The sequence below is a fragment of the Monosiga brevicollis genome, genomic scaffold (assembly GCF_000002865.3).
Source record: "Monosiga brevicollis MX1 MONBRscaffold_44 genomic scaffold, whole genome shotgun sequence".
NCBI lineage: Eukaryota > Choanoflagellata > Craspedida > Salpingoecidae > Monosiga > Monosiga brevicollis.
Genome location: NW_001865081.1, coordinates 46,546 through 59,674, shown reverse-complemented (window position 1 = coordinate 59,674; position 13,129 = coordinate 46,546). Strand labels below are relative to the sequence as shown.

General features: G+C 54.4%; 2 protein-coding genes across 2 annotated transcripts in view; both read left to right on the top strand.

Moving 5' to 3' along the window:
- MONBRDRAFT_39241 (uncharacterized protein) overlaps positions 1-8,097 on the top strand; it is a gene marked incomplete at its 5' end in the record, with an annotated part of 21,340 nt that extends 13,243 nt beyond the window's left edge. The window contains 23 exons of the mRNA XM_001750605.1: positions 305-435; positions 536-612; positions 694-1,098; positions 1,224-1,440; positions 1,641-1,915; positions 2,074-2,350; positions 2,577-2,806; positions 3,014-3,165; positions 3,618-3,748; positions 3,799-3,935; positions 5,054-5,171; positions 5,254-5,366; positions 5,507-5,578; positions 5,769-5,897; positions 6,040-6,129; positions 6,305-6,362; positions 6,505-6,534; positions 6,639-6,718; positions 6,832-6,963; positions 7,087-7,114; positions 7,308-7,349; positions 7,448-7,566; positions 7,715-8,097. Of these exons, the coding sequence (XP_001750657.1) occupies positions 305-435; positions 536-612; positions 694-1,098; positions 1,224-1,440; positions 1,641-1,915; positions 2,074-2,350; positions 2,577-2,806; positions 3,014-3,165; positions 3,618-3,748; positions 3,799-3,935; positions 5,054-5,171; positions 5,254-5,366; positions 5,507-5,578; positions 5,769-5,897; positions 6,040-6,129; positions 6,305-6,362; positions 6,505-6,534; positions 6,639-6,718; positions 6,832-6,963; positions 7,087-7,114; positions 7,308-7,349; positions 7,448-7,566; positions 7,715-7,855 (3,184 nt within the window). The 3' untranslated portion in view covers positions 7,856-8,097. The remainder of the gene's footprint in view (positions 1-304; positions 436-535; positions 613-693; positions 1,099-1,223; positions 1,441-1,640; positions 1,916-2,073; positions 2,351-2,576; positions 2,807-3,013; positions 3,166-3,617; positions 3,749-3,798; positions 3,936-5,053; positions 5,172-5,253; positions 5,367-5,506; positions 5,579-5,768; positions 5,898-6,039; positions 6,130-6,304; positions 6,363-6,504; positions 6,535-6,638; positions 6,719-6,831; positions 6,964-7,086; positions 7,115-7,307; positions 7,350-7,447; positions 7,567-7,714) is intronic.
- A 996-nt stretch (positions 8,098-9,093) lies between these two features.
- Positions 9,094-12,921, top strand: MONBRDRAFT_12730 (uncharacterized protein; the record flags this gene model as incomplete). The annotated part of the gene is made up of 7 exons (XM_001750604.1): positions 9,094-9,483; positions 9,674-9,868; positions 10,187-10,697; positions 11,161-11,307; positions 11,558-12,291; positions 12,413-12,808; positions 12,889-12,921. 7 exons carry the CDS (start codon positions 9,094-9,096, stop codon positions 12,919-12,921), a joined length of 2,406 nt encoding a protein of 801 aa, XP_001750656.1.
- Positions 12,922-13,129: the final 208 nt, after the last annotated feature.

Sequence of the window (13,129 nt, the reverse complement as noted above, 5' to 3'; positions counted from 1 at the left end):
TGCTGCCGCGCTGCGCCACTTGAACGTCGTCATGTTGCGCTTCTTGATCCTGGCCACCCTCGTGGCTGTGATCACCGCCGTAAGTTGCATAGAGTTGTGCGCCCGTCGCTGCTCATCACCGGCCTTGAATTCTTGGTCGCCGGCCTCACGTACTCGGTGGCTGCCTCCGCCTAGGAATGTGGTGACAAGCGATTGCAACCCGGAGAGACCTGCGTAAGTTTGCTCCTGCCCGCCTCTCATAAATCCCCAGGACGCCAGGAGGCATCGCGCCATCCTCATCGGTGGATTTGCTTTTGCAACTTAGGATGATGGCAATCGCTTCAACGGCGATGGCTGCTCAGGCATCTGTGGCATTGAAGATGGCTACACCTGTGAATACAATGGCGTCGAGCAAGGAAGCACCTGCTTGCCAGATTTGCCCGATCAATGCATGTTGTAAGTTTAACCTGCTGGCGAACAAAATTGTCCGTCGGGCACTGTACACGCTACCAGCCAAAAGCGCACAATAACATCTCATGCCGTTTTCATATTCTAGCGAATCAAGCTTCCCCACTACAACAACAGTCAGCCAGCGTCAACGACGCGATCACGAAGCCACCCGAGAGCCGGTTGGTGTGCTTGTGCTTTGAAACCGCAGCGAAACCCCATCACCGGCAAAATCTCATTCTGCCGAATATGATGTTCAATCCATAGTGCTCCACGTACTCTCCCTGCAACTGCAAGCCCGGCGCCATCCCCACCAACGAGTATGATCGTGATGGCTGCTTGGTCTGCCGCTGCCTGCCAGGTGAGGCACCAAGCTCCACCACCACGACCACTCGTCGTGTCACCACCACCACCGAGGCCCCTACCACTACCACGACCACTCGTCGCGTGACCACCACCACCGAGGCCCCCTGCCCCACGTACTCTCCCTGCAACTGCAAGCCCGGCGCCATCTCAGTCATTGTGGCAGATCGCAACGGCTGTGAGGAATGTCGCTGTGTCGCTTCGGGCAATCCCACGACTTCAACTCCTTCCAACAGCCCCGTAACGACGACGCGCCGTCCCGACGACAATGTCGTTGAAAACTGCAATTGCAAGCCCAATGCTGTTCGGGTACGTTTCACCTGCTCCATCATCATAGTGTGCTCGGGTCTGTGCCACCAACACAGTATGGTGGACAAGTGTGTCTTCTCATTGTTTTGTTTGTACATCACCAAACCCGCTTTTGTTTGGTGTAGGTCTTTACCGCTTCGCGAGGTGGCTGCCCCGAATGCAGCTGCGTTATGCCAGAAATTTGCCAAAATGGACGCCAACTTGCCAACAATGACACGTGCACTTGTGGCCGCAACTGCTGGGAGTGTGCTTTCAGCCTCGAGGGTGTTCGCGGCGAGTGCCAGGTCTGCAAAAACGGAGCTGTCTTCTTCGAGGGTGAATGTTTGGATGAGTGCCCGAGTGGTAAGTTGATTTTGTGCTGAAAGAGGGTCGATTCGCTCTCGGAACATGAGAGTTTGCGTGCTGCGTGCGTGCCTCGAGTCTGCAAACCTCTCACACGCAATTCTTAATCAATTTCAGGCTATGAAGTTTCGGGAACCGGCAACTTCCATCTTCGCTGTATCCTCGCCCAAGAGGCAACAGAGGAGCCTACCACTGAAGAGATGACCTCGACTTCGACCTCGACTTCGACTTCGACTTCGACTTCGACTTCGACCTCCACTTCGACTTCGACCTCCACTTCCACTTCGACCTCCACTTCCACTTCCACTTCGACCTCCACTTCCACGTCTTCTCAAGAGCTGACCGACGAGCCTACAACCGAGACCTCGACTTCGACCTCCACCTCCACCTCAACTTCCACCTCAACTTCCACCTCAACTTCCACTTCGACCTCGACCTCCACTTCGACCTCGACCTCCACTTCGACCTCGACTTCGTCAGAAGAGTTGACTGATGAGCCTACCACTGAAACGTCCACTTCGACCTCGACTTCCACCTCGACTTCGACCTCGACTTCCACCTCGACTTCGACCTCGACTTCCACCTCCACTTCCACTTCCACTTCTACCTCCACTTCTTCAGAGGAATTGACAGATGAGCCTACAACTGAAACGTCCACGTCCACATCCACATCCACTTCCACTTCCACTTCGACCTCAACTTCGACCTCGACTTCGACCTCAACCTCAACCTCAACCTCGACCTCAACCTCCACCTCCACATCGTCGGAGGAAATCACAGATGAGCCAACCACAGAAACAAGCTCCTCCACTTCCACCTCCACCTCCACCTCCACAAGCACAGAAGAGGCAACCACAGAAGAGCCTCCAACGACTCGCCCGGCTTACTGTGGTCCTGAGCCCGAGTGCAGGTTTGTCGGCTCGAGCTTGCTCTGACCCTTTTGCTCAGCAGTTATAGTTGTTTGCTCGCTCTGGATTCATCATCTCAAGTCGTCAATATGCATAAAGCATCCCTCATTGTTGCGCCGCGATTTGTGTACAATACTTAGGTGCAAGCCAACTGCCCTGTTGGAGTACTATGTTGAGCGTGGATGCCGTTTCTGCCGTTGCGTTCGGGATCCCGATGCCCCTATTGAGGAAACCACAACCACATCGCGCCGTCCTATTACGACGACCACGACCACGCGCCGCCCCGATACTACAACGACCACTACTACGCGCCGTCCTGCTACAACGACCACCACTACACGCCGTCCTGCTACAACGACCACCACTACACGCCGTCCTGCTACAACGACCACAACCACGCGCCGCCCCACCACGACCACCACGACTCAGCGCCCTTGCCCCTCTTATCGCCCTTGCAAGTACGTATCCGTAACGCATGCGTCTTGTTGCGCCTTGGCAGCCACACTTTCCATATGCCGATGCCACAGGTGGCATTGCTTGGTGCTCACGATTGTTTTTGTTTTTGAATTTACTTTCTTGTCAACAGCTGCAAACCCACCGCTGAAGCTGTGACGGAGATTGTGGATGGCTGCCTCACATGCTACTGCAAGGCTCTTCCTACTGAGGCGCCACCTGTAACTCGTGCTCCAACAACTACAACCACTGAGCGTGCGACAACCACGACCAAACGGCGCCCAGTGACGACGACCTCGACGACCACTGCACGTCCTACTACAACCACGACCGAACGTCCCTGCCCATCGTACCGTCCTTGCAAGTAAGCAAACCCAGCTGCCTCGATTTTCATGCTCAGCTTGCGCAGCGCTCAGCACACTCGACCAGCCATTTGCATTCTCACGTGCCACGCTGCACTCGTGCCGCCAACCTCTGACAGCTGCAAGCCAACAGCTCAGGCTGTGACGGAGATGGTGGACGGTTGCCTCACATGCTATTGCAAGGCGTTGCCCACTGTCTCGGCCCCGGAGACACGAGCGCCAGTCAGCACTGCAGCCCCGGAGACTCGTCCTCGTGAGACCACGACCACAGCGCGCGCCGCAGAAACAACTCGTGCCTCTGAGACTTGCCCTACTTACCGGCCTTGCAAGTACGTTTGACTGTTGCGCATCAAGTGCCACGAATTTCCACATTTGCTCCTTGCAATCAACGGGTGCAGGGCTATTTGATCTCACGGATATTGGCGACGCTACGGTGCTCATTATCCTATCTTAGCTGCAAGGTTGACGCCGAAGCCATCGACTACTATTCTGATGCTGGTTGCCGCGAGTGCCGCTGTGTGGCCAAGGGGTCGCAAGTCGGCGATTCAGAGGCCGCTGCAGCCGACGAAGGTGACAGCTCGAGCAGTGAGTCCCTGCTCTCCAGCGTTGTCGGTTTGCTCCTGTTCTGCTGACAGCCTTGTTTTATCTCATCCCGATCACACGACCCCATCCCCGATGGTTCACTAGACTCGAGCGCAGTGGCCGCAACTGTGGCTGCTGTGGGCGGCGTGGCGCTGGTGGCCTTGTTGGCCGTGGGCGTGGCCATGTATCGGTGCGTAGCATTCTTTATCTGGCGCATGACTCGGCTTGTTGTGGTTGTGTCTTTTCTTGCTGTGCCGCACGCTGTCTCACATGGTTCAAATCGGTTGTTCGTTGCATGCAGGGCACGCACACAACGCCGCGAGGCGGCTACCTCCGTTGAGGCCAGCGCCCTCGAGTTTGACGACAGCACCATTTGATTTCTGGATCGGATTTTAGCATGACCTCATTCTCGTCGTCGCCTTCCTATCCCCGTCTAATAACCCAATTTGCTCGTGCGCGCCAAGAAAAGAGTAGTCTACGCCCTGGACTCGGCTGTCAGTTCTCGGTGCTAGACCACTTGCCCGTTGCCTGCTTTTGCCGATGCAGCGCCAAGCGTTTGACATTTATCGCAATTCAGGCCCACTTCGGTCTTCTTTTTATTAGCTCTGACGCAGCCGACGCTTTAGGTGTTGACTTGTTTGTCTGTAGTCGTCTTGAAGTTCTTCGAATCGTCCTTGTCCCATGTGCATCTGTAACTGGAGTAAAATTTATCTACCCGTGTATCCTGACTGCCGCTGTGCATTTGCACTCCCACCATCAAGGCCAAGGCATACGAATCCGGTCCCGTTCGACTGTGAGCAGCTCGACCCGTGACGCTCCACACACACACACACACACACACACACACACACACACACACATAGAGGCTGTGCAGTTTGTACAAGAAGTATTTTACATTCATGACCTCGATGAGAAAGTAAAGTATTTCACTTTATATGGCCAAGGTGGAGCCTGGTCTCTCATGGTATCTTGCCCCCTAAAATACTTGTTCCAATGGTAAAGTGTGCCTTTGATCACACTAGATCATCACCGCGTGCTCCTCTCTCTCTCTCTCTCTCTCTCTCTCTCTCTCTCTCGAATTTTCTTGACGAGCGGTCAGTGAGAGCGATGGCAGCGGCAGATGGCAGCGGGGGCGGGGGTGGAGACGTTTCTGGCATGGGCACTGGTTTGGGAGAGGGAGAGGGAGGGTAGCCATGACAGGGACTCTATCCATTCCCTGGGTGTATTTGTATTGGTTGCTCTTGCATTCGGCGGCCCAAGTTGACCTCTTCCTTGGCCTTTAGCTGGTGATTTTCTGGCACCTTGTAGGAAACCGGCAGCATGAGCGGCAGCGAGAGCGGTAGTGACATGGGTTCGGACATCAACGTTGAGGAGATGGTGGCGCAGGTGGAGAATGCCATGGGCATGCCACCGACGCTGTTCTGGGGTGCGTGCACTGCCTGGTCCCGTCGGGTAGGGAGCCTCGGTCACCTGCTCACCCCAATGTGCCGCGTGTGCGCCACTCGAAGGTGGTAAGATCTCCAAAGGCACAGAGGTGACCTGGGAGCCTGACACGCCCTTCAACAGCCTTAGCATCACCCAGCTGGCCTTGGACCCGGCTGCCAAGTCCAAGACGGTCGTGGTAAGTAGAGTGTACTGTTATGTGTCTGCCTTGCCAACGTTGGCAAGCCATGACAGGGCGGACGGGGATGAGCACAGGTTGCCATCGTTTGAATGCCGTCCTGGCAGCATTCATTCTTTGCTTCATATTGAAATCTGTAGGTGCAGGTCTCCGTTGATGGTCCCGACAGCGAGCCGGCCAGCTTTGTGCTCTCCACCCTCCGCCCAGGCCACGTAAGTGTCCCATCTTGTTAAAGACCGTGCCCTGATTGATTTGCCCTTGTTCTTGGGAAGAATATTATAAAATCAATAAACTGACTGGTCATGGTCATCGAGAAGGGACTTTGATGGTTATCTCCCGTGGGTTGTAGCCATTCTTCCAGCTGCACGCTCACCTGCCCGCCACTGGCTCGCTTTGAGATAGATTGACCAGCACACGTTGGACCTGGTCTTTGATGACGCCGTGACTTTCAGCATCAAGCAGGGTGATGGCCCTGTCCACATCATCGGCAATGAGCTGACTGACCATGAGCAAGTCCAGGAGACCATGATGGTTTGTTCTTTGAATGCGACTCGTAGACCTGTCGTGCCCCTGCACAATAAGGTGTACCGCTAATGGTGTGTGTTTTCTTCCTCTTTGCGGCCCTACCGTGCTTTTGATATAAATACAACCGATCTGGTTTGACGTCGAGCAGCAGCTGCAGGAGCATGGCATTTTGGGGGATAGCGACGACGAAGATGAGTCTGATGAAGATGACCTCGATGATGATGATCACCTTGACTCGGTCAGCTTTTGATCCCGATGACCACCTTTTCCTTGCTGGCTGAGCCTTCTTTGCTGCCCCTCTTTCCACTCCCTGTCTCTTTTTTTTTGTTTGTACGCTTGGCTTTGGACCATGCTCTTAAAATTTATGTAGGTCCTCACCTTCGTGCTGCTCGGGTGGCTCTTGCACAAAACAGCAAACTGGCCGCGTGGTTACCCTCGAGGATTCATCGGACCAGGAAGATGATGTCGATTGTGCGTCGTACAGTTCTTCTTGACGGTTGTTGAGGGCTGCTTGCAAACAACCGCTTGTCACGTTTACAATGTTCTGGGAGGCTAACTTTACAATATTATTCTGACCCCATTTCATACCTTCATACCTGCCTCGCCTCGCCAGCTCCCATCATCGAGGTTTTGGAGGATGATGGTAAGAGCCAGCACTTGCTTTTGGTTTCTTTGGACGTGTCCGGCCAGCAGATTTTCTTATCACACGTCTGTCAATGCTTTGTTTCCTCCTTGTGACCAATACAGACGACCTCGAGGAGGCCCCTGAGCTCGTGCTCAATGCCAAGCGAGGCAAGGGTGCTTCCAACAGCAACAAGCGTGCCAAGGTAACAGGATGTTTTACGCGGCAAGAAGTTTTTCATGACATCCTATGTCATCAACGCAAGAGCGCTTTGGGCATCTCCTCATGATCTCGGGATAAATGTTCTCATCTTCATAGATTGATGAGGAGGACGACGAGGAAGACGAAGAGGATGACGTGGCCGGCCAGGAGGAAAGCAAGTTGCAATTGACCATGGATGTCATGGAAGATGAGGACGATGAGGACGACGAGGATGATGAAGACGCCGAGGTAAGAATTGCCAGTCCAAAGGCTTGTGTCAAGCGCAGGATGCATAATCGTCTTGTAAATTATTATAGTCCGTGGATGCCTAATTTGATGCTGCTGCCGGTCCGTTGCTTTCTTGGCTTATAGTTGGACTTGAGCATGACCGTGCCCGATGGTGCGTTTGTTGCTTGCCACGCCGTCCTGCCTCTTTAGTTTTTTGCCTTCCGTTCTCCTGTGTTTGTGTGTCTGTGTGTTTGTGTGTCTGTGTGTCTATGATTTTCTGAGCACTGTGAAGGCGGGTCTGACGTCGAGGCCCCCCACCCCACACACACCCCACACACACATTTTTTTTTGTCGGTATTTTCCAGATGAGGATGATGAAGACGATGAGGATGATGAAGAGCTCGATGGTGCGAGATTTGTTTATCGACGCGCTAGCCGTGTTTTTTTCAGATCCATTGATGGGTGAACCGCTGACTCTGGTATCTGTATGCTCACGCAATTTTAGATGATGAGGAGGAGGACACACCAGCGTCGGCCGTGAAGACACCGGTGACCAAGAAGGCTGCCAAGAAGACGGCTGCCAAGTCAGAGACCCCTAGCAAGGCCAGCAGCGGTTCAGCCCAGGTAGGCGAAATCTCCAATCTCGGTCATGAGGGCAATGTGATGGCATTACGCCCTCAATAGGAGGAGGGTTGTGTTGCGGTTTATGGCCGTCTGCTAACGAGCCTTGGCGCGGGTTTGCCTCCTTCGCTCGCTTCTTCGCCTTTGGCAGTTTGAGGAGTACCTGACGCGTCTCAAGTCTACTCCCAATCGCCCGAAGAAGCAGAGCAAGTTTTTCAACTTTTGCCGCAACACGTTCAAGCTGGAAGACGAGGCCATGATTGGCCAGCTCTGGGAGAACTTTAAGAACTAAGAGGTGGACGTGCGGTGTGCGTGTCCTTGTTTGGTCTTCTGTTTGTCTTTCATGTTTCCTATTTCTTTGCCGATGGACCCGGCAACCAAGAAACTAACCGGTATACATCTCGCCCGCCTCGATTTTTTTCCTTGTAAGTTCCTCGAGGCGTTTGGCGCTTGATCCATCCGACTGGCTCGTGTCTGTAATCCTTTCTGGAGCTTTTTGCTGTCGGATTGCAACAATTGGGATGGCCAAAAAGGTTTTCTCCCGAACCGAGCCCATGAAGAGTTGATCACAACTTCCCAAACAATGGTCTAAACCCAGAAGGAGGAAGTCACAAAGGACAGCGGCACGGGGATATGTACACACAGAGACACGGATCAGACGCAGACACACACACACACACACACACACACACACACACACACACGGGCAAATGCATTTATACGACAGATACGGACATCAAGAGATAGAGATGATGGAAAAAAATCTATAGAGGAAGAGGAGAGACCAGACAGACACCCAGACACAGCAGACACAGACACAGCAGACAGAGACAGAGAGACACAGCAGACCCAGAGAGAGATTTAGAGAGACAGAGATTACAGAGAGACAGAGATGTACAGAGAGACAGAGAGACAAAGAGAGATGATACAAAGGAAAAGCACAACTACCACATGTAACAAAGAGAGAGAGATAGACAGAGAGACAGAGACAAAGAGAGAGAGTGTGTGTGTGGGGGTGTGTGTGAGCATGCATGCTTGCACACATGATCCTTTTGGGGTTGCGGAGGAATTGACCAGAGTGCCCAGGGTCGTCAGCCCTGCTGTCGTCGTGTGTTTGCTCGCAACACTTGGATTTGTATGTCATGAGATCGATGAGGCACCTGTTGGCGATGGGTGTGTCGTGCCTCGTTCACTGGGCGCCCCGAAGCGTTGCGAGGGAATCAACTCCTTCCCCGGCACAAAAGTTCATGCTGGTCCATCCATCGCCCCGGGCTGCAAGCGTAACACGCTGTCTCGGCGTCGGCAGCGATGCCGTCCAGTTTTGGCTCAGCCCTGTTGCCGCACCCGACTTTTGCGCCCAGGCAGCAGACCACGCCCCTGCGTACAGATTGAGCGTCACTTGTCGTCCTCTTGCTTGCAAGGGGTGCACGCACTGCACGCGCGACCCTAAGCTCATGCCCCTCTTGGCAGTTTGTCCCCAGCCGCTTGCATTGCCACCGCTCGCTACTCTGCATGGCGCAACCACAAACGATGGCTTGGTCCGGGCTTCGAATCCGCTTCTTCGCCTTCATCACCCTTGTTCTTGTCCTGAGCTCGTCGGCCACGGCGGCTGCTCACTGGTCCTGGCCGGTGGTCAATCCCTCATTCGAGGCTGTGGGAACCACGCCATCCCTCAATCTCAACCCTGAGGGATGGTCGCTCACGGGATTTGGAGCCACCTATGCGCCGACGACGGCCTCCTACCATGCAGCTCAACCGCTCGCGTCCCCCGCCTCTGGGTCCCGCGTGCTCCTTCTCTCTGGTGGATCAAGTGCCAGCCAGCGACTTGGCTCTATGCCACCAACCGTGGCTACCCTCTCCATCTCGGCCGCAGTGGGACAGCCTAAAACGTTTTCCTTCCCGTGCACAGCTCATCTTCAGGTCAGAACACTGTTCAGCTGCTGCTGCACCACTCACGTCAAGCTGCACACACCTTGTCGCCTGTTTGCTGTGTCTTGGCTTGCTCTCACTCGGTATGTGTGTGTACGCGCGCGCGCGCGTGCGTATGTGCGTGCGTTTGGCCTAAAAGGTGTATGCAGAAATGGCAGCTTCGGCAGGTCACACACTGCAGCTCATTGCTGAGGCCCAGCACGAGGTGCCGGCCGTGACAGCCAACTCAACCACCAGCGGGCGCTTCACCACCATGCAGCTTGACCTGGATTTTGCGAGCCACCCCAAGAGCACGTTGCTCGCGAATCGGCCCCCGCTGATCCTTGTCTTAAACGCACAGGGCAGCAACTCCAAAATCGAGTTTGACAACATTCAGGTCTGATTTTGCTGCACTCTCCATCAACCTGTTGCAGCCCCTCCATGCTGCTCAATTGTTCATCTCATCACTCCACACCTCTGGCTACCACCAAGGTATCTCTACAATCCTTGGAGCAGATCCTCCGCCCTCACGTGTTTTCCCAACTGCCTTGTCATGACCTACAATGCCAACCATTCGCTTCAGAGACCAACGACCAGGTATGCATGCCTTGCTCTTTCTACACTCGTCTTCCCGCAAGATAACATGTCAACCCTCCATGTTCTGCCAACCGGCTCACTTGATATTCAATCGATACACCTCTCCGCTACACCTCAGATCTTGAGCGCTAGCGAAAGAACCTGGCTGCTGCACACGAAACCGTTTTTAAATCAGCGGGTCGTGTTTGCTGTGACGTCCACAAAGGTGTCAATGTTCCAGCAAGCATCGTCTGGCCAGCTCTTTGAACGCGTGATTGCCTTTGTCAACAGCGACTTTCTCTCGCCCGACTTGGACGCCTTTCACCTCGACGTCGGGCGCATCAATCAAGACGCAGAACAGGACATTGTTTTGTGGCGACCCGACCTGGGGGCCATCATGTGGTACAAAACCACGATTGGGCCCCTCTCCTTCACCGAACGCTTCGTTGGCACGGCCTCAAACCTTGTGGCCGCACTGGTTCTAGACGTCACCGGCAGCGGCCTGGGTGACGTGCTGGCCGTCAACACTTCGGGTCACATTTCGTGGTTCCGCAATCGCAACAGCCAATTTTCTACCATCCCTATCGGCCGCCTTGAGCTTGTTGACGGCGACGCGGCAACCATTGCTCTCCTCATGCCCCGCTCTGGAGGTGAGTGGACGCTAAGAATATAGTTTTCGCTCCTGGCTACACTCGTGGCTGATGCTCATGAAGCGCCACGCATGACGGACCTGCGTTGGCTTGTTAGTCTCCCAAAACACGCTAGTGGTCGGCACGCAACAAGGCTATTTACACACGGTCGTGATCGGTTCAGACGGAACACAGGTCGCACAGACGAGGCAACACCTGGGTGTGGCTGCAATCACATCCGCTGCCTTTGTCCCTACCAACTCCTCGCTACAAGCAGATGAGCCTTCGGTAGACGTCATCTCGCTTCTCTTGGGAAGAGGTTCAGGCCAGAATGCCGTTCAGCTTTGGGAGCTGCAATCCTCAGGCCAAACCCGCTTAGCATCCAGTACCAAACTCCCATCGATTTGGGGGGCCCCCAAGGCGCTGGCTATAGATGCAGATCGCGTTCAAGTGGTAACCCCTGCTCTCGCGTTGGTCTGGCCAGTGTCACTGGCCAGTACTTTGCCCAACGATCCGCTATCAGGTGACACCATCTTTGCCAGGGGGTCCGCCTCCTTGGTCGATCTGGTTTATCTTCCTGCCGATCACAAGAAGCCCGCCTATGTGATTTTGGGTCAGGTGCATGGCACAGGTACGCTCGCATGCTGCCAGGGCTGTATATTGCCGGCGTGACCGTCAATCCTTTCACCTACCTTTATGATGCTGCTGGCTAGGCGTGGTTGCCAGACCCTCGCAATGTTGCATTCAGGTGCTGCAAAACCTGCTTGTCATCAATCCCTCATTTGAATCGGAGGACATCGGCGCATGGCAGTTCTCTGGCACTGCGTCGCGCGTTCATTTCACCGCTGAGCCACTCGTCATGCCCAGTCGTGTCCCTGCAGAGGGTTCTTGGGCGCTCGAGATGGGAACTTTGGGCGTTGCACAGCAACACATTATATGCCAGGCCAGTGAAGCCAACCAAACCGGCCAACTTGTCGCAACCATTGGCTGGCCGCGAGGTGCCATGACACTACCACGCATAGTGCTAGAAATGCGCGAGAGCATCAGCAAGCAGTTGCTCACGAGCCAAACCCTGTCGGCCACAGACCTGCAAATTCGTCCACAGCAATGGGTGGACGTTCACCTCTTGTTTCGCATTCCACCAATTGTGACACGGCTGGAGCTGACAATCGCGGCCATTGGTGCTGACACTGTGCTTTTTGATCACATCCGCTTGGCTCGGGTCGAAACCAGCCTCGAGAGCCTTCCTTTGCTGGGCTATGCCAGCAGCATGTCGACCACATCGACAACAACAACAACGACGATTGACACGGTGCCCACCCAGCAACCAACCTCTCGAGTGCCGACCACTAGTCGCCGAACCGTGTCTACCGCAACAACTGTGCCCGATGGAGCGGGTGGGGCAACTCCTGCTCCAACCACAAGTGCGACAACAGCCACAACGAGCAACCCGCTTGGTCTTCGGGTGTTGAACGTGGACAATTTTGCATTTTCTTTTCCTCGTTTAGTTGAAGCACCGAGCTTTGCCAGAGAAGCAATGGGTTGGTGGTTAGATGGCATGGCCGGCGTGTTTTTACCCCATTCGTCAGCTGTTCCAACAGCAGAAGAGAACCAGGTTAGTCCACTGGCATTCAAGTATTCCTGTCTCCGCCCCCGTTCGCACGGGCTCGCACGTCCCGCTCTTTCGATGTGTTTTGGTATTCTCACGCATATGTCGTGTCGTGTGGCTGCACTAGGTTTTGTTTCTTGCCAACAGAGGTCAAGCCACATATGCTTTGACGGAACGACTCTGCATAGGCTGCCGTTTCCGCATCTATTTTGATGTGATTTGGCGTGCAGACTTTGAGACGTTTCCTACTTTACTGTTTGCCCTCCGAACCGAGCGTCAAGGCATTGCCTTTGTACAAGACGTCACTGACCAAAACAGTATGCAGCTGGTTCCTCAAGGCGCCGCTTTACGCAAAGTCGTTGACTTCCAGGCGCAGCAATCCTCGTTTGAGCCTGTGTTGCTGGACTTTTCCCGTGATGAGGCTCCTGGTCAAGTCCTCATTGACAACGTTGTCGTGGTGTTTGCCCCGGCCGGCTACCATGGCAATTTTGAGCTGGAGAGCATGCAGCTTTATCTCTCCCACGTGCGGACACACCCTCTCACGACCTCTGCACCAACGACAGACTCCAAGACAACCCTGAGTGCTACAATTTGGTCGACCAGTGCGATGCAAGAGCCCGCCACTACTACCGCTAGCATCAGTACAACTACTACCCCTTCGACTGCCACTACTACCACCACCACTACCACCACTACCGCTACCACCACCACTACCACCACCACTACCACCAGCACTACCACTACCACTACCACTACCACTACCACTACCACTACCACTACCACTACCACTACCACTACCACTACCACTACCACTACCACTACCACTACCACTACCACTACCACC